Raw genomic sequence first — 18,631 nt, forward strand, 5'->3', positions numbered from 1 at the left:
GATAATAATGCTTGACAGCTGTTACTGATGTTACTGGCATTAGTATTTCTGTTTGTACGCATTAATGGTACCTGGTTTTAGGCTGTAAAAACACTGTAACTGTATTTTGGATGCTGCCAGCAACAGCAGACAAAATTAGCAGGTCCCATCCCTCAGCCAAGTTGCATAAAAGCACAAAAAGAGGCATGCTACCTCAGGAGCTTAGGTGGATGGGTGGGAAAAGAGGATTCTTCAAACCACATCAGCCTCTTATACAAGCCTCCTGATTCAGTGTCTATAGATTCCAACTTTTCACTCATCTCCTTGATAACACTTCTCAGCTCAGTCAGTTGGCCTCCTCTCTTAAGGACACACACCTGCCCTCCCTGATTTACATAGCAGCTCCCCTCACTATTCCCATTACACCTCCGCAGCTGTACAGGAGTTTGAGTTTGTGAGAGTTGCTGCATTAGAGAAGAACTGGTCTTGGTAAAGAAATGCTGCTCAGTTCACCAGTAAAATTTTCGTTGAATAACATGTAATAAACATGCTCTGGCAGTGCTCAAGTATCCATAGAGAAGGAAGTCTCTGTAAGACCTAATCTTGCCTGGTGTTTGTGCAGCAATAAAAACACAGTTTCCACAGGAAGTATCCTACGAGATCAGTAGACAGCCAAGAGCTGAATACCACATAGGTTTGCAGACTGAAATCGACACTTTGCACCCTGAGGTTAACTGCAAACCAGCTCCCAAATCTGCCCTGTACCTCCTTGATTTGATTTACATACCGCTGTTTGGAAACCTCTGTGCCTTGTCAAGTTGTATTTGACTGGGAGATGATACAAGTTTTGTCCTCTGCAGTATGGAACCTGTGGAAGATTTAAATTGCAGCAAGGTGAAATAGAAGGAAAACAAAGGAGACATGAATAGGAAAAAGAGAGATGGTGTGATTCCACACACACGCCTGTGACCTTTTAGTGCAGCCCAAGTCCTGGTGTGTAACATCCTTATTTTGCTTTGCAGGTTTCACGGGAGGAAAAAAAAATGCCAGTTTCATAAAATTTCTGGTATTGCTCTATTCTTCCCTCCTTTCTTTCTTGTTGCAATAAATCACTAAGATAAACATGAAATTATAAAAACATTTGCGACCTAGTGTATTATGCTCTTTGATTTAGTTAGTTTAGTTTAAATGAAAAAAGTGACTGGAGATTTTTCGAGGAAAAGAATAAAGACAGAGACAAAAAGCTTTAGAGACATTTTGGAATGTGTGAGAAAGACTTGTATTTTTCTTCACCTTTTTCAGTTATTTGCATCTCTTCCAAATAGTGAAAATCGAATGTTCTTTCTAAAATGATGTTGATTGTTTTGTATGTTCAGAAACCAAACTGTTTTTAGTGAGAGCAATAAAATCTTCTTTGGCGCTTCCCACTTGGCTATGAGCCTTGAAAACAGAGACTGTCTCGATACTCAGGTATAGACCGCAGCTACATCCTGCCTGCATGTTGGACCAAGACTCATTGATCAACATCTCTCCCTCTGCTTTCCCCCCTGCCGAACAGCCCAGTTTTCCAACAGGAGAGCTGTGGTGCATTTCAGTAAGCACCCTCCAATCTGAACTGTAGGCTGTGTCACGTCACACAGTGTGAAACACAGGCAATGAAAGTGTTCGTACCTCATGCAAGGGAGTGCTGTTTTCCTTTTGCCCTACTCTTATAAAATGTTTGTCCGTAATAATTATCTAAGTGAAAGAGAACAAGCATCTCCTTTTTAGATCTTGGGGTAAGTTGCAGGACCAGCGATTAGTCTGATTTATATCAGTGAACGCAACTGAGATGGCAGTGATGAGACACTGTATTCTGTTCTCCCAGAGAGTAATTCATTTTAATGAGCTCAAGTAACTCCTTTTAAAGCTGTTTTTCGTAGTAGGGTTAAGTTGCTGCATCTATGTTATCTGCGGGAGGGTAGAGCAAATAAGATGAACTGATGAAAAGTTCACTGATGTAATTTTTATAACAGCAGCATTAATCACATTTCAGTCTCTGAGCTACATGGCCTCACTCATCTCTCTCCAAGATTCTGACTTCTCACTGTAGACAGAATATAAAGAAGGGAGTGGTGGGGTCATTGCACTTTGTCTGATTTACGCTAGAGTAATTGAAATCAGACATTGATCTGTCATGTGGGATGGTAACCCTCTTTCACTACTCTGCTTTGCACTTTAAACATTTATGCATGCTTTAATGAATTAAATGCTTTCTGTATTGCCATCACTCATGAAGTGAGGTCCTCAGAAAAGCAAATGAGGCAATTTTAGATTTTTGCCTGTTTTAGATTTTACACCACTGTAGTCCAGTTCTGTGAAGTTACTCCAGATTCACAGCAGCATAGCTGAAAAAGAGGTTGTTCTAACTGTCAAGATTACACTGCTGAATGTCCTCCTGTTTAGAATTTCCTTTTAGTATAAATTGATAAGCATTTTATGTGCTGGGTAAATAGAATGCTTGCTTTACTTTCCCACCCTCCCCAATAGGAAACTTCTACTAAGGCATGACATCTCCTGTAAGTCGTCATGAGTAATACCCTCTAAACCACATTCAGAGAGACAAGAATCCTTGCTATTTCTATCTATAATAATAATTAACAGAGGGAGAAGCTGATAAAGTACTGAGATATTCTTCCTGAAGACTATTGTACTTAAACCCTTTTTTTCTCTGGCTCCCTAGAATTTATCGAGTTGTAGTGCATGTTCTGTGCTATGGTACATATATTCTAGCAAGACATCCAGGGTGTTTTGGTTTTTTTTATAATGCTAGATTTTTATTAAATTGCAAAGCTGGTGAAATTGGGTTGTCACAGAAGAAGAATACTGAAACAGGAACCTGTTGGCTTTTGCTGTAAGGAAATGTGCCTTTCTCCATTTGATTTGAAAAAGGAAATAGACTGTGGTAGTGTGGCTATGGAACTTTCTCTTTCTGCTTCTGATTGCAAAAGTGCTGGTAAAAGAGATGAAAAAGTACAGTATTTAACAGTAGAATAATTATGGCTTTGTCAAGATAACAGAATGAAAGTGATTAATTATCCTTTTTGTTTTGTTTTAGGTGTCAGAAACTATTTAAAAGAAGCATTAGTGAATATCATTGCTGTGCATGCAGAGGTGAGAAAACTTCAGATTGTTTGATGCTTATATTCTTATGAATAATTTCAGTGTACTTTCTTTGGTAAATGCTGACTTTTATCACACCTGAAAATTGTGCCTCTTTTGAAGTGTCTAATTATGGATGTAAGTGCTTTGGATTAGGTTTAGGCACCCAAGTATGAAACTGCTAACTTTTTTAAAGGCAGAAGGAGATTAACAGTTCCTGTTTATCCTCAGTAACACCCCATTGCACATTTTGGAGTGCTTTTTATTCTTTCCACAATCCGATGAAGAGGAAAGTCAAAGTCTAAAGCTCAATTCTTCCCTTTCCATGAAGATTAAAAATATATATTATGATACTCACTCTCTCTGCTAAACTTTATTTTCCATAGCATATAAAAATGAGTTTGTGCTTTAGAAGAAATGTTCAACATATGCCACTTGGAGTGAAAAGGCAATATATGTCATATCCTTGTATATAGGACAGAAAGTGGAAACCTAAAAGCAGAAAGTTTTACAGTCTATATATAGCACAAAGAGTTTTTGAAATCCTTGGGTAGGCAATGGCTTACAATAGCAAGTGTTTCTTAAAATAAAAGTAACTATTAAAATAATCAGTTTGCAGAGCTACAGTTAGTTGGCCTTTTGTTATTATATGCAGGAATATTCTGCAGTACTTTAGGTTACAGCATCTAGTCTACATATTCTTTCCTCTTAATCACCAAGGGTTTACTAGATTACTATTGCTCTGGTATTAGTGTTAGTAATAGTGTCAGTATTACTTTTACTTATATATTACCAAAGCTACCTTTCAAAATATCACAAATATAACTGTTCTACCTCTTGCATTCATTTAAGACCTTAGAATGTTCACTTGAGACCTTTGTTTATTTCACTGCTCCTTAAATTACTATGATTAGTATAAATTAAACTATTTCAAAAACTTCATCAATCACTTGAAATTTTTTGCTTCAGTTTCAGTATTTGCTTATAGTAGTTTTCACACAAGCATTGCTGCATTTTACACCGAATGCTTCAGACTGAGGAAATAAAATATATACCAACACAATATTCATCTGTCTAATGTTGTTTTTCAGTGTAGTCAAAATTAATAAAAATGAAAATGAGAGTTTTCAATTTAAATGAATTCAAAGGCATTTGTGACTTACTGACCTAATCCTGTAAATGGGTATACTCATTAAAATTCTGCTACAGAAAGGTGCACAGCCTTGCTGATTTCATTGAGACTGATACTGATTTTGGCCCAAATAGTGTTGTCTCATAAATTTCTACATGTGAATTACTGCAAAGATATGAAAACGTGTGTCAAGATGAAACTCCCATTTCCACTGTTTTCTGATGAAATTCTGTAAGCTGGGTCAAATTTAAATTTAGCTAGCAAGGCTGTAAGTTTCTGTAGTTTGAAACAGCAGAAATTAACCATCAGCTGAACGGCCATGGACTGAAGTGGAACGAAAATTGTTTCTCTACCTTAGAATACAAATCTAACTGAAATCAAAATAAGGCTTCTTATTGCAAATTTGTGATGATTCACCATTGCTGAGAATGTTTTTTTCCTGGATTCTGTATAGTAACATCAAGAGTACTCGTTGTGGGTATAAACATTTTCTTCTCAGTAGAAGATTTTTGAGTGTATTCCTGGTATGTTTATGTTGAATTGCTCAGCAATCTTTGCTGCTGAATAAGATGACCCTTCACAGATTTTTGCCGTTTGTTCTTTTTTTCTTACTGCACAGCTAAGTATGTCAGTTACCTAGCTTTTGTGGGTCAAAACAGTTAAAGTAGGCTGCGTGTTTGAATTAGCAATGTGAATGACTGATAGCCAGTATATTATATGTGATCAGTGTACTTAACTTGTGATGCAAATCTGCCTTTTTTAATGGTCAGCTTTATAGGATCCCTGATATGTAATTCATTTCTCAAATAACCAAAAACTGGGTAGGAATCTTGCATTCATATTTGTTTCCCTTAATTCACCTTTACATATTTGTATGAATATATTCTGTTAATTGCTACATTTCCTTGTCAAACCTAAGAGATCTAAACTTCACGTAAAGTAAAGGTCTCCTAGCAAAAAAATCATTCAACTTTTTAATTTTTTAGGTCATTTTAAAGTAGAATTCTGAAAAAAGTGTTTTAAAACTCTATTCAGTTTCATTCTCCTTTCACCACTCCAGTCACATCATCTTCAGTTCCTTGTGTCATCTTCCCCCTGCCCAACCCCATGCAATTTTAGTGCAGCTTTGTCATCACCTTTAAGTCTTGACACAATTTTGATCTGCCTAACCTATAATCTCACTTCCTCTGTATTCCAACCTCTTGGCCTGCATTTTCCCCAGTTCTGTGCAGAACATCATATATATATTTTTTTTTTTAATTCACCAACAATTTTTCGCTTCCTTAAAGCTTACTTTAAGGAAGATTGGTTACTTCATGCTGTTCTTCAGGCGTAGATCTAATGTTTAATTTTGTTTTCTTCTTATGTTGCAGTCACTATTCTGAACCTCTAATGGAAGATCCAAGTACTACTTTAAAAAGTTTTACAAATAAGTAGTTAAAAAGATAGTCTTGATGCATAGGAAAAAGTGAGATGTGATGTTTTTGCCCAGGAACCAATAATTAATAGCAGTGGAAGAATCTAAATGTAAATCCTTTACACCACCATACCCTCAAACCCTTTCAAAGGCTTGTCTCTGCCATAGAGCATAAAAATACTTGCCATTTGACAGTGGTTTGACAAGTGTGCAGCCAAGTCTTTGCCACACGTAAAGAACTCTGAAAGAAATTGCAAAATGCTTGAGTAAAAAGTAGCTGAACATGTAATCAGGGTGGTGTGACTTACTTATCTGAATTAAAGGTGCTATTCACAAAACAGCAGTCTGTGTGTGACAACCTGAGTACCTGTATTCATCAGGAGAGAGTAGATACTTTGGTATCTAGCTGATTTTATGCATTGCAAGAAAAATATCATTATCACACATCACTTAAGTCATGTAGCTAACACTGCTATTAACAGAGGTGATTGGTCAAAGTACAGGACAAGTGTCAAGTCTTCAGATTCCAATTGTTTTGAATTTTTTTGTCCATTGATAAAAACAAAGTGATCCATTCAGTGTTTAATGCTTTTTACTAAAATGTTAATATATAAAATTTTTCTGTTAATAGATGCCATGCTCATGGTTCTTACTTTATAACTATCAGGTATTTACCATTTCCAAAGACTTAGTTCCTCGGGTGATGTCAAGGATTGTAGAAGCAGTCTCTGAAGAATTGAGTCGACTGATGCAATGTGTTTCATCCTTCAGTAAAAATGGAGCTTTACAGGTAGCTGAATACTTTGTACTGTCAAAGATCTGAATTTAGAAAACTGACAGTAACAAAGAGAGAAGTGTAATCTGTATAATTGTTGAATTTATTTTAGCACTGGAAACAAACAAGGAAGTAAAGAGTGTTAGGATACAATGTATTTCTCAGGTATATGAATCAATATCATTTGGGATGCTGGAACTGAATAATAGTAAATACAGTTCCAATTTTGGAGTTTGATTACATTTTAGTGAAGTCTGCATCTGAGTGCATAGAAGGTTACTATATCCCATGAGATAAAAAGCATCATAATGACATTTGTTTGAAATGTTATTAAATACTGTCTTTGGCTTGTCACCAAAACATTTATTTTAAAAGAAAAAACAGTTTTATGATCTTTAGAGAGTTATGACCTTGAAAATGTGATGTGGTAGGATCTTGCAAGTCTTTGCCGAACTTGTAAGTCACTTGTTTAATATGCTAATTCTTTGTTAGCACTCTGCCATTGCATGGGTAGGACAGATACTGTTATACCGCCCTCTTCATTTGTGGTTGGACTGGTTGTATTCACTACTGAATAAGTTTTAAAGGAGTCTGTAAGAAAAAAAAATCAAAAAAAAAAAATCACACTGACTCAATGATTGCTATGACTGTGCTAGGCAGGCAGAACCAGCCACCATTTTTTACTGTCTGTGACAGCACTCTTACATTATGATGGGAAACTAAGTATCTAAATGCAAGCCTTATTTTCCAATTGCTGTTAATAATTGCACTTGACAGAGAATAAGGTAAGAAGATTGCAGCCATAAGACCTCAGCAATAAGATTGACTGGCATTTTAAACCAGTCAATGACCAGCAACAAAATTGGCAGTATATCAATTTTTCTTTGTCTAGACGACCCAGCTTGTAAACTTGCTGCCTAAACCTGTAGTTGAAAGGATCTTCCCTCCCTGCTGTAGATTTCTCACTCATGGTTCTTTTCTGTTCCTCTGAACATAGAAAATCCTGTATAATTTGAGGTAGACAATAGCAGTGTGAGAATGGTCTGGACTGGCCAGACTGATCAACTATACATCCCCTATATGGAGAATCAGACTTTGACGAGGGAAGCCCGAGTCTGTTTTCCTGCATTAGATGATCCATACTTATGCAGGCTTTGCTCTTCCACTGTGTTTGTTTAAGCTGTGGCACTTGAGAATGTAACATTCCCACTGTACTGTTACCTCCTAAAACTTAGAGTCCAAAATCTTATATGTAGGACTTTAAGAAATCATAGACTATTCAGCTTGAAAGTATACAGAGAAAGGTTAAACATTCTGCAACGAGAAAAATATTTCTTATGAGTATAAAATGGGTGGTTAGCTACGTTCTATTTTGTGCCAGAAAGTTCTGTACAAAGAAAAGCATAAATCTCTGCTGGCTTCCTACCTAGGAGAAAGAGAGATGATAGGAAGATATAAAAGCCAAAACCTTTCATTAGTATTGGAATCAAGTTTCTATGTTGCATTATGAAAAGTTTTGTTTTAAAAAATTGTTATGGTATGAATTTTGACTAAATTTATATCAGTTTCTGTAATAACTAGATGGATTAAATTGTATATGGTGAACAAGAGCTGAATCTGAACTGGGGTGAAGTTCGCTTAATATTTGTATGGAATAAGTTATTTAAGTATTGATCACATTCAGAATGTTCTTGTTTCATATAAAACCTGTGATGATAATGATTACATGATGACTGGAGAAAGATATATGAACTTTGTGTAGTCCCTGAGTTCATTCTCCATTATAGTTTGCCTGGGTGGAAATCAATACCTAGACACACAGTACAGTGTAAGGGGTAGAATCCCCAAGCTTGTGTGCCCACCAGGTGACAGACAAGAGAAGTAGAGCACTACTTCCTCATCTGATGGGAAAAAAAAAAAATCAGCAGCAAAACCAAGAATAAAACGTGTATTGACAGATTTTTGTTTGCTTCCTCCCTGGCCAAGCCATGCTGTGAGAAGTTAAGCTTACTGTACTTTAAAAAAAAGCAGGGGGGGGGGGACAGAAAATTTAAGGTAGTGTCTTTCTGTCTTTTTATTGCAGAACAGAAAAGATGGAACAGAGTTCAAGATTTATTACTGTTACTGAGAGACAAACCAATGTTTTTAGACTGCTACATAGTCATAGTGACTGTACAAACAATTTGACTTGAATCAAAAGTATGAAATTGTTCCTTTTAGTGCTTTCCTAACTGACATGGCAGCATGGCAACCAAAAATACATGAAACAAACTGTTAAAGCCAAGGCTGCTTAAAACTGCAGCATGTAGTATTTTCTTCTAAAAACAGGTGAAGCTTTGTGATACTAGTATTCAGTTGACCAAAAGGCACTGTAAGGTTGTTTCAATATTTGTATTTCTGTCTTTAGGCAAGACTTGAAATCTGTGCTTTGAGAGATACAGTGGCCATATACCTAACACCAGAAAGCAAGTAAGATTTGCAGTAATTTATATTGTTTTATTGTAATCTTGGTAAACATGCAAAAGCACATGATATATATTAAGTGTTTTCAAGAAACTGTGCTTCAAATGGAATATGTGATACATTAAGCAAATATATGGGAAGCAGGTTACCATTAAGGTTTTATCAGTTCAAAGAAAATTGTTACTTTCATTTAATTTTTTGTTATTAATTTGAAATTGTTTGCTCATACAAACTAGATATTTTGTACTGTTACCTTAAAAAAACAAAACAAAAAAAAACAGTAGTTCAGCTGCTGAGGAAAATAGTGCTAAAACAAGACAAAGGCAGGTGTCGCTGAGTTTCATCCAGTTTCTCACAGGGGTCCCATGCAGCATACTGCAAAAAGCCTGCCAGACAATTCAGAGAGAATGTAGAACCAGCCACTGGCAGGATCCCCTCACAGGGATGTGGAAAATGAGGGCTCTCCACAAGCTTGCACAGTACACTTCTCCTTTTCCACATGCCTGATCAGGGAAAGTGAGTTCAGCTTCCCTCTGTCTCTTACAAGGAAAGCCTTTAAAAGGCTTTCAGCAATTTAACATCTTTCAGTGGGGTACAAAATTGAAGATAAATATTGTGGGGCACATACAAATATAAAGCGAGAAAGAAAAGCACTAGCAGCATTTGTGGCTGATGAAGTCAAGACATCCAAAAACACAACCTATGATAGCTGTCAGCAGTTTTGAGTAATGTTGACTGATTGATTACAGGTTGTTAGTTGATTATCCTTGGGATTGGATATGAGCATATTCATTCATTAGTTTAGATTAACTACATTTTTGTTAGGCCTGGCGTTACGTTATGTTCCCACCAATTACAGTTCAGTCATGTTACATGATCAACATTTTGTAGGGGAAGTTGTAAGGCCTGAGGCTCTAATGTATCTTCATAATGTCACATGTGATATTCTGTGATATCACTGCATTCAACTTGGAAAGGCTTGCTTCCCTGTTCTGAATGTCTGATGGTGGTGAAGGCCTAGGTGAAAACTACTTGGCACCAGCTCAAATTGGACAAAATTAAGTGCTATTGTTTCCAATCAGCATATGAGCAAAACAGAGTGAACCCCAGAAGCTGAATCTTCTTAGATGCCTTTTTATTCCTAGACTTGTCACTAATAGTTGCTACAAGTAGCCATATTCATCTTTTGCTGACAGAAGATTGTATGCATCTGTGCAGGTCTTGCACCGTTCCCTGCACATGTGCTTCAGGTTGCCAAGAAAGGTGTGGAATCTCCATCCTTGGAAATATTCAAACTTGACTGGACAAGGCCCCAAGCAACCCTCTCTAATTTCAAAGTTGGACCTGCTTTGAGAGGGGGGTTGGACCTGATGATCTCCGGAGGTCCCTTCCAGCCAAAGCTATTCTATGATTCTATGTTACATCAATGCAAACCTGCTGTAATTTTGTCTGTAAGCCTTCTCCTGTAGGAGAAAATGCAGTGACCTGTCTGCTGAGTGCAGAAAGCCAAGATCAATATTTTACCTGTGCTTCATACTCTGATGGTCACTTAGTTCTAGGCAGAAGACAGGCTGGCAATTACTGTAACACCTGAAGAATCCAGGACATCAAGCACTGTCTTAAATGAGCTGCTGATTTAACATTTCCTTTTGGCCTCTTGTGTATATCAGATTAGGACTGTTGAGAGACCTGCCTGAGCCCATGACTACTTTATATACAATTTGCACATAAATGTCAAGTGTTGAGTTGATATTTTGTTAATTTATTGAAATAAGAAGAATGGATAAAATGTATCATGTTTCTATGAACTATATAGAGAGAAACTGTTATTGCTGAAAGGGGAAATAAGTATTTTTGCTTTCCTTATAGTTCGAGCTTTAAGCAAGCTTTGGAAGCCTTGCCTCAGCTCTCAAGTGGAACAGACAAAAAGTGAGTATACTGCACTGTCTCATCTCCTTTCTGGTTTCTAGGGCCATTTCTTTTTACTGTTGTATCAGAACTTTGTTACTAGAGGATTAATCTTCACTGTATTTTACTCTTCTGAGTCACAGAATGAAAGCTTCTTTGAAGAGTGCTGAAAATAAGCTAGACCCTTGCTCAATGTGCCCTATTAAATTATACAGAAGAGCCAATGGCTTTGTGGCACATCTCCCCTTTCCCATCCTAGGCTTACCAGTTCAATATAGCTTTGTTTTTATTTTTTTAATTTCAGTCAATTTTAGCCTTCTACGCTAATCTTAGTTTCAATGAACTCCATTGCTGATTTTAGCAGCAATTAAAAAATGGCCAAGGAGCAAAGTCTGAGTTTTTGCCAGCTGATATTTGGGGAACTTTCAAAACTGACTTGTTTCATTTTAAAAACAAATAAGAAGGGTCTGTGGTTCTTCCTTAACGTCAAGAGGAGGAGTTCTGGGTTCCTCCTTGCACACCATAGGAACCTTTGACAACCAAGCTGCTTTTTGGCATCCAACCTAGCATTTGATAGTCTATGTTATAAGCGTAGCTTCATAAAGTATAGCATGGTAAAAACAGGCATGATTTGTAATGAGTATATTAGTATAAATATGGCTATTTTGAGACTGGTATTATGGTATCTTTAGGAACTGAACTGCATCAAATACTTAACATTCAGAACTCAGAATATTTTGTAGACACATCTAGATCCTGTTTGTACAGTCCATGAAGAAGGCAAACCTTGCCTTCTTCCAGAAGTCCTCTGTCTGTTTATTCAAACCTGTTGTTCACTAGCCCTCCACAGAAAGTGTCAAGTTATCTTCTTGCCTTATCTCATGTTTTATTAAAGATAGGATCAGTTTTGAGTAAGGAGGGTTCTTCAACTCAGACTTTCCAAAACACCTGTTGGATTTTGTTGACTTAGTCACCAGCATCTGAGCTTCATGGGACAGATGAGAATCAAGAACTGCATCGTTTTTACGTCTGTCTCAGAGTTCTGAGCCCCAGACAGTGCCAAACTTTGTTCTATTTCCTGGGTTATTATCACTGCGATTGCCAGCACTCCAAACAGTTCATTATAAAATACACATATTTGTGTTAAATAAAACATATTTATGCACTGATTTAGAGCTGTTCCTTTCTGTTTAACCGCAGTCATTACTACGACATTGAATGATGATTGTGGCTATAGTCATTTTCCAGAGGAATTCCTGAGGAAGCAGATACTGATTTTGTGGTTCAAGTTGTTGTTATTGATTTTTATTTTTATTTTTTACCATACAGTATAATTTCCTTTGTTACTGGCTGTTGAATAATCACAGCTTGCCAAAAGCTTGAGATGATGCATATCTGCCCCATCTAGCTTGCTTTTGAAATAGAGCAAACAGTTCTGAGAACATTTTCTTCCTCAGAATACACATGAAACATACAGGCAAGAATGTAAAATTTAATAATGTGTCTCCACTGTTATGATAAATATCTCCTACAACAAAACCATCAATACACTTGATCCTATACCTGTATTTTGAGGATTATAATAAACATTATCCACCACACCAACTACCCTCTTGGCAGCTATGTAGATGTAACTGAACAATTTTTATGCTAAAGAATGAACTCATACATAGTTTATTATCTGTAAAGGACAAAACTACATAGCTGCAAATGAGTGAATACTTCTTCCAGAACAGTCATTCTACCTCTAATCTCTCAGACATGATCCCAAAGAGATATCCCTGAAATACCTCCCAAAGACAAGTCTGAGAACTAAAATTCGCAATTCAAATAGACACCAAAACCACAGCCTTGATAAGGGATACTGGTTTTATGGCACAGTCTGGCAGTTTCTAGATTTTCTTTACATGATAAGAATCTTATGATCCTTCACCAACAGTCCTGTTGCCATTGTGTTTTGCGTATTTTTTTCTTTCAGGAGATGGTCTTTATATGGAAGGAAAGGGATATAAAGGTGTATTTTATTACCTTGATAAAATCTCTGTGCCTACGTCCTCTTCTGGCCATAGATCATCCCTTTATAAGATACACTTACCATATTTCTAAATGTCTGTAATATTCAGATATCTAAACTAGATCCAATTTTAGGCCCTGTATTTAAACAAACAGCATATTTGAAGTTACATACGGAATAGCTAAAATGTTTGATAATTGTTCCCTTTTCAGAATCTGCCAAAGTTGTAAATATTTACCTTTTACAGGTTACTAGAAGAGCTACTAAACAAATTTAAAAGTAGCATGCACTTGCAGCTGACCTGCTTTCAAGCTTCTTCATCAGCAATGATGAAAACATAGACAGCAACACAATGCAAGGAACTCGAAATGTGAATGCGGATAAGCGTCACCCATTTTCCTGTACTACTTCTACTCCTTTGAGCACTCTGAAAAAAAACAAAAGGAATTTCATTGAAAAAGAAGTGATGAGATACAACTCAGAAAAATGGTATGTGGTATCCTGTTGAATGAGAGTTCCGTTCATATATATCAGGATAAAATGATTTTCTGTCTACTATATTGCATTCTGTGGCGTGGATTAAGCCAGTTTTGTTTACATACACTCTTCTTGGCTGTAAGTGTGTGAGGAAATCTTCATTTATGTGCTGCAATGTCAGTTTCATTTGTTAAAATACATTTAAATATATTTTTAGCAAATGTCACCATAATTTTGTGTAGTTACACATACTGCTCAGTGTATTAATTCTTAACTTCCAGATGTAGAGCAATCCTGATGTAAGTGATTGGAAGAGTCAACTTCTATAAACTATTGAGAAGCATGCAATAAACATTACTACTTAACAAATGACAAATAAATATTCAAATACAATATGCAAAAGGATACTGCTTCTTTTACATTAAAAAATTATCACTTTTTTCTGCTATCATCTACAGTTTTAGTGGTCATAAGTCTGATTTCTTGAGAGGCTTTTATTTGCTTACTTCTTTCTTAATTAAACAGATCTGTCTATATTATTTTTCCTTCTATCTGAATATTGATGTTAACATTCATATCTGAAATAAACTCTCCTTTCACTGGAAATTAACAGAAAAGTGCTCTGAGTTTATAAATGTAAGATTAGTAGAATTTCTTTAAATGTTTAAGTAAAATATTATTTGGTGTTAAGGAGTAGAATAGCAAATAGCCTGTTGCATAGTCAGAGGTAAGTAGAAGGTGTCAGGAGGAGTACGTTGGTTTTACAGCTTTCTTCTCTCTTGTCTTGTCTTGTCTCATTCTTACATACATACTACCACTGTCTTCCTCTTCCCTCTTGTTAGTCAGTCCTCTTTTCACCATCAATTATTGAATTTGTTTGGCGGGGAATAGGTATTCAGGAGGAGAGAAGAAAAATTTTGCTGCCCCTAACATATAATTGCAGTAAGGTCAAGAACTGCCTTCCCAGCTAACAGGTGGGACCAGGTTCAACACTGACTTGCATTCTGGGACTTAATATAAATACAGGAAGCTATAATAGAGAGCAACTAATACAAAATTGTTTTGTTTTGGGGAGCTTTTTAATTTTTTACCCAAAATTGTGACTCACACATTAAATAAATTGTGCAGTAACAATGTATTCTTTCTGTACGTTTCAAATATGACTTTTCAGAAGCTGTGCACTGAGTTTTCATACAATTTTTTTTTAATGTCAGCTTTTTTCTTCAGCCAGTCCATTCAGATGCTTTAAAACATAGTTGTTTTTTTTTTTTTAAAAAGCATACAGTTGTACTAATTATAAAATACTGCAAGAAACATGTTGATGGACATGTATTCATGAAAAATTGTGTGCAAGCAAGTGGTAGTAGCATTTTGAATGGAAGTTTGAAACTTGAAATACATGTCATTATTGGCTTAACAGAATCATTAAACACCTGAAACGATGTTTTGTTCGATGTTACCCATTCTAAGCTGGTTGCAGTCACAGTTTCTGGTATTAACTGAAATCATTGTCCAGTTCAATCTGTAAAGCAGCTGGCTTCAGAATAATAAAGTAATAAAAAAGATGGTCATAAGCTTTTCCCTAATTCCTCGTTTTCCAAGAAATGTGATTTCTTTATGATTTTTGTCGGGGCTTACATTTGTATCAGAAATGTTCATAAGTATCGAAAACTTATTTTATAGTCTATACTGAATTAATATTGATTCAGGTGCTTCTTTATCATAACAGCATTCTCTTAGCCGTCTTGTGTTACAAAAGCTTGTTGCTTATCTTTCAACACTGAAATAAGTAAGTTGTTTGTGTTTAGTTGCCTCTCTGAAGTAATACTTCAGAACACTTCAGTGATGACAAACAAGTGAATAATATGAAAGGGATCAAAATATTGCTTGAATTTAGCCTGATATGAAATAAATATCCGCAATCAAGTCAGAGCACTAAATTTCAAGAAATCAGATTTGGTGGCATTAAGGAAATCAATGAACATCATGCGGCAATGGATTTATTAGAAAACCTTTGTGTGAGAAAGAGACTTGGGACTGCTGAAACTTTATAGCCAAGGTACAGCAGGCTGCAGTTCCTCTGAAAAGAAGATTACAAAAAACAAGAAGTGGTCAGTTTGGCTTTGCAAAATACTGTTCAAAGATACAATGAGGTTTAAAAGATACTATTGGAAGTAGGAAAAGATGGGGAGGCCACACCAAAATACACAACCAGTTAGGGCTTGCAGAGAAAAGAGAGACAGCAAGGAAATCAAATTGAAGTAACAGAAGTGAAAGGCTTTGACATTTAAAGCAAAGATAAGAGCTAAAAACAGTACAAGGGAAAATAAACTGAATTATTACATGAACTTTGAATCTTTAGTAGAACTAAAAGCAATACAGACTGAAGAAAAAAATCAACATTGACAATGAAATAGAAACCTGGAGAGCTTTATTTCTCATTAGGAGAAAAAATTTAGGAAGTAATAAGGTTATAAATTGTGTCTTGCTAAAAATAGGTGAAGGGCTTGCAGGAAAATTCAACCGTAATATGCTGTGTTGAGATAATCAGCCTCTGGAGATGTTGAAGCATTTTCCTATTACTGTATTTCTGAATATTTATTTTGAGTCGTTATGGGTAGTTCAGGAGGTAAGCAAAGAAGAAATAAAAAGCAAATACAATATCAGTGTAATAAGATGTTGGGGGGAACCAAGCAAGAGCAACAGAAAAATTACTTAAATCCACCATTAAAATGGTGAAAAAATAGGGGAACGTTCATTAAGTATCTGGATGGTAACTTAACGAAATAGATAAAATAAGCAATAAAACTAGCAATAGTACATGTGTTTATTGTACCACCTAGGCATATGTATATGTTTAGTAGGACACAAATACATTCTGAAAGTGTCAGGCTTCCAGATACGTTAGAAATGTTTGGGCATAGATTTGTTAAATGTGATGGTAGACTTCAAACAGGACTGTGGTCTGGAGTCTCTTGGCATTTCTGGCCTAGCCATGTACCTGGAGGAGTTTTGCGTGCTGATCCTTATCCTTAAAAAAAAAAAAAGAAAGAAAGAAAGAAAGAAAGAAAGAAAGAAAAAGAAAAAAAAAGTTATGACTTGTAAATTTGTTTAAAATATTTTTAGTAGAGAATCAGTTAATTTACAATCCAAGATAAAAACAACAAAATAAACATAATGCTGGAATACCTCTTGTACGCCTTTCTCGCGGTGTTCAGAAGCCAGTCATTTAAAAGGAAAGATTCCAAGGTGCTGAAAGGCTTAACAGCATTTAATAATTGAATTTAGACTCTTGAACATTTGTCACTAACTTACCTTCCAGCCTGTCCATATACTGATAAAGAGATCGTTCAGTTTACCTTCTATAGCCTCTTCAGCAGTAATCATATTCTTGTGTTTTAGATGTTAGTATTATCAGGATATTCATAGACTTAAGACTGCTTCTGCAGTGTTAACACATCACATGGTTTCTTTTAACATTGCTAAAGGAAACCATCAGAAATGCTACATAGTTACAGGCAAAACAATTTTGAACTAGCTGTGTTACCTGTTGGCGTGTTTTGACTTCATGGCGTTGACAGCTTGTTTTGTGACTTTCCAGTACCTGCTAGTTTTTTTTGGCATGGAATGAAAGGGAAAACTGGGAATAACAGGGTAAACTGTTTCATTAGGCAACATATTAGCCATTTTTGTCTTTAACTTTTCTATTTTCATGTAACGTTGCCATAGGTCAAAGAGAAGATTCCTGCAGTCCAACCCCCTTCCTCTTTGTGCTCTTCGAGCTTCAGAGCTCTAAAAGCTCTGTCTTTAATGAAGCTATTAAGAAAACACGTCCTAAAATGGTATATTTCTTTCAGTACAAGGTGTTTATCATGTAGATTATATACTTCTTTCAATATTACCTGATGGCCTAAGAGGGCTTTCATTTGGAGAAACACCAATGTATCCTTGAAGTCCATTAAAAGAATGTGTGTTGGTGAATAACTTAAATGACACACTTTGCTATTTCTTTCATTGGGAGCAGAGAGGAAAACTTGCTGCTTTTAGAGTAGCAACATTAACAGTTCTGTGGTTTATTTTTGAGATCAAACAGTTGTTGGGGGTCATTTATTGCAGCTAATCTTTTCTAGTCTGAACATCCAAGGAAAAGAAAAGTCTCTGTTCCTTTTCTCTCACGCTCTCATTATTTAAAAGCTTCTAATAGATTTTGTACAGCTTTTCTGCAAGCAGTCCTGCTTGAGGTCAAGACCAAGTAAGGAAAATCTTCAGCCAAATTCCTTTTGAATTGGAAAACTTAAACAACTTGAGGAAAAAGGAGTAAGACAATGGAAAGTGGAATCCAGCCTTATTTGTAACAGATGCTATTAGCACATGCTTAGTTTTATAATCTATTTTGGCACCTTTTCATCTCTTTCTTATGAAATAACTTTAGTATAAAATATTCCTTGCCAGTCCCAGGCAAAAGGGCCTAAATAAAATGCAGTGATAGTCTCGGTGCAGTTCATTAAAATACATTAAACAGAAGATAAGAATTAAACTGAGAAGAAGAATTATCTTCACCTTCATTCCTGAAGTGGGCCTGGGTGTGCAGGTAGGGAGTAGGACAACTTTGGTTAACACTTCCTGTGCTGTCATCTTTCTGTGCGTTGAGGACACATATGCAGTGAAATTAATGCAGTTCTGATGTGAATGCAGAAAACCAGGAGATTCAAACCCAAAGCGCAGCTTACCCAGCTATTTCTAGATGTGTGATGGTCTAGAAACAACCGTGAGTGTCTTCATTTTAGTGGCATGGGAGTTTTTATGCTGCAGTACTAATGTAGAAAAATTTCTGCGGCAAAAGATTCTGCTTCAACCAAGTGGAGTACATCCTTTGGTTTTCTTGGTTCATAAGCAGATTTTTAGCACAGAATGTCAAATCAGATAATTTATAAAGTAAAATTAGCAAAATGAGACAGTCTTCCTCACTGCTCATTACTCACTTTTTCTGATAAATTTCACTCATTTAACTAGATTGTACTTCTGCTCACAGAGGGGGTTCCCCTTCCAGCTTATCTTTTTAGATATTCAGTAGATAATTAAAATTCAGAATGTTAACGGTGCTACTTATTTTTAGAACCCGGCATAAATATGGGTAGACAGAGATTTGAAAATGAATTAATAAAGACCAGAGAGCTCTGAACCATTGTGGTAAAAACGTTGTTAGACACCTGTTGTAACCTCAAAAGTACAGCTGGCACAGGGAAGAAAATGTCCAACCATTGCTCTTCAGACATTTCAGTCCACCAGGACTGGAGAGCAAGAGAAGGTGATACTCTGTACAGA

General features: G+C 36.1%; 1 protein-coding gene across 1 annotated transcript in view; it reads left to right on the forward strand.

Annotated features, from left to right (window-relative positions):
- The window catches only part of EXOC2 (exocyst complex component 2), a 143,424-nt gene extending 129,725 nt beyond the window's left edge, over window positions 1–13,699 (forward strand). Inside the window, exons 24-28 of the mRNA XM_013942074.2 lie at window positions 3,077–3,132; window positions 6,337–6,459; window positions 8,852–8,913; window positions 10,777–10,836; window positions 13,077–13,699. Coding sequence (XP_013797528.1) covers window positions 3,077–3,132; window positions 6,337–6,459; window positions 8,852–8,913; window positions 10,777–10,836; window positions 13,077–13,170 — 395 coding nt within the window. The 3' untranslated portion in view covers window positions 13,171–13,699. The remainder of the gene's footprint in view (window positions 1–3,076; window positions 3,133–6,336; window positions 6,460–8,851; window positions 8,914–10,776; window positions 10,837–13,076) is intronic.
- The last annotated feature ends 4,932 nt before the right edge of the window (window positions 13,700–18,631 follow it).

Source organism: Apteryx mantelli, chromosome 2, assembly GCF_036417845.1.
Source record: "Apteryx mantelli isolate bAptMan1 chromosome 2, bAptMan1.hap1, whole genome shotgun sequence".
Taxonomy (NCBI): domain Eukaryota; kingdom Metazoa; phylum Chordata; class Aves; order Apterygiformes; family Apterygidae; genus Apteryx; species Apteryx mantelli.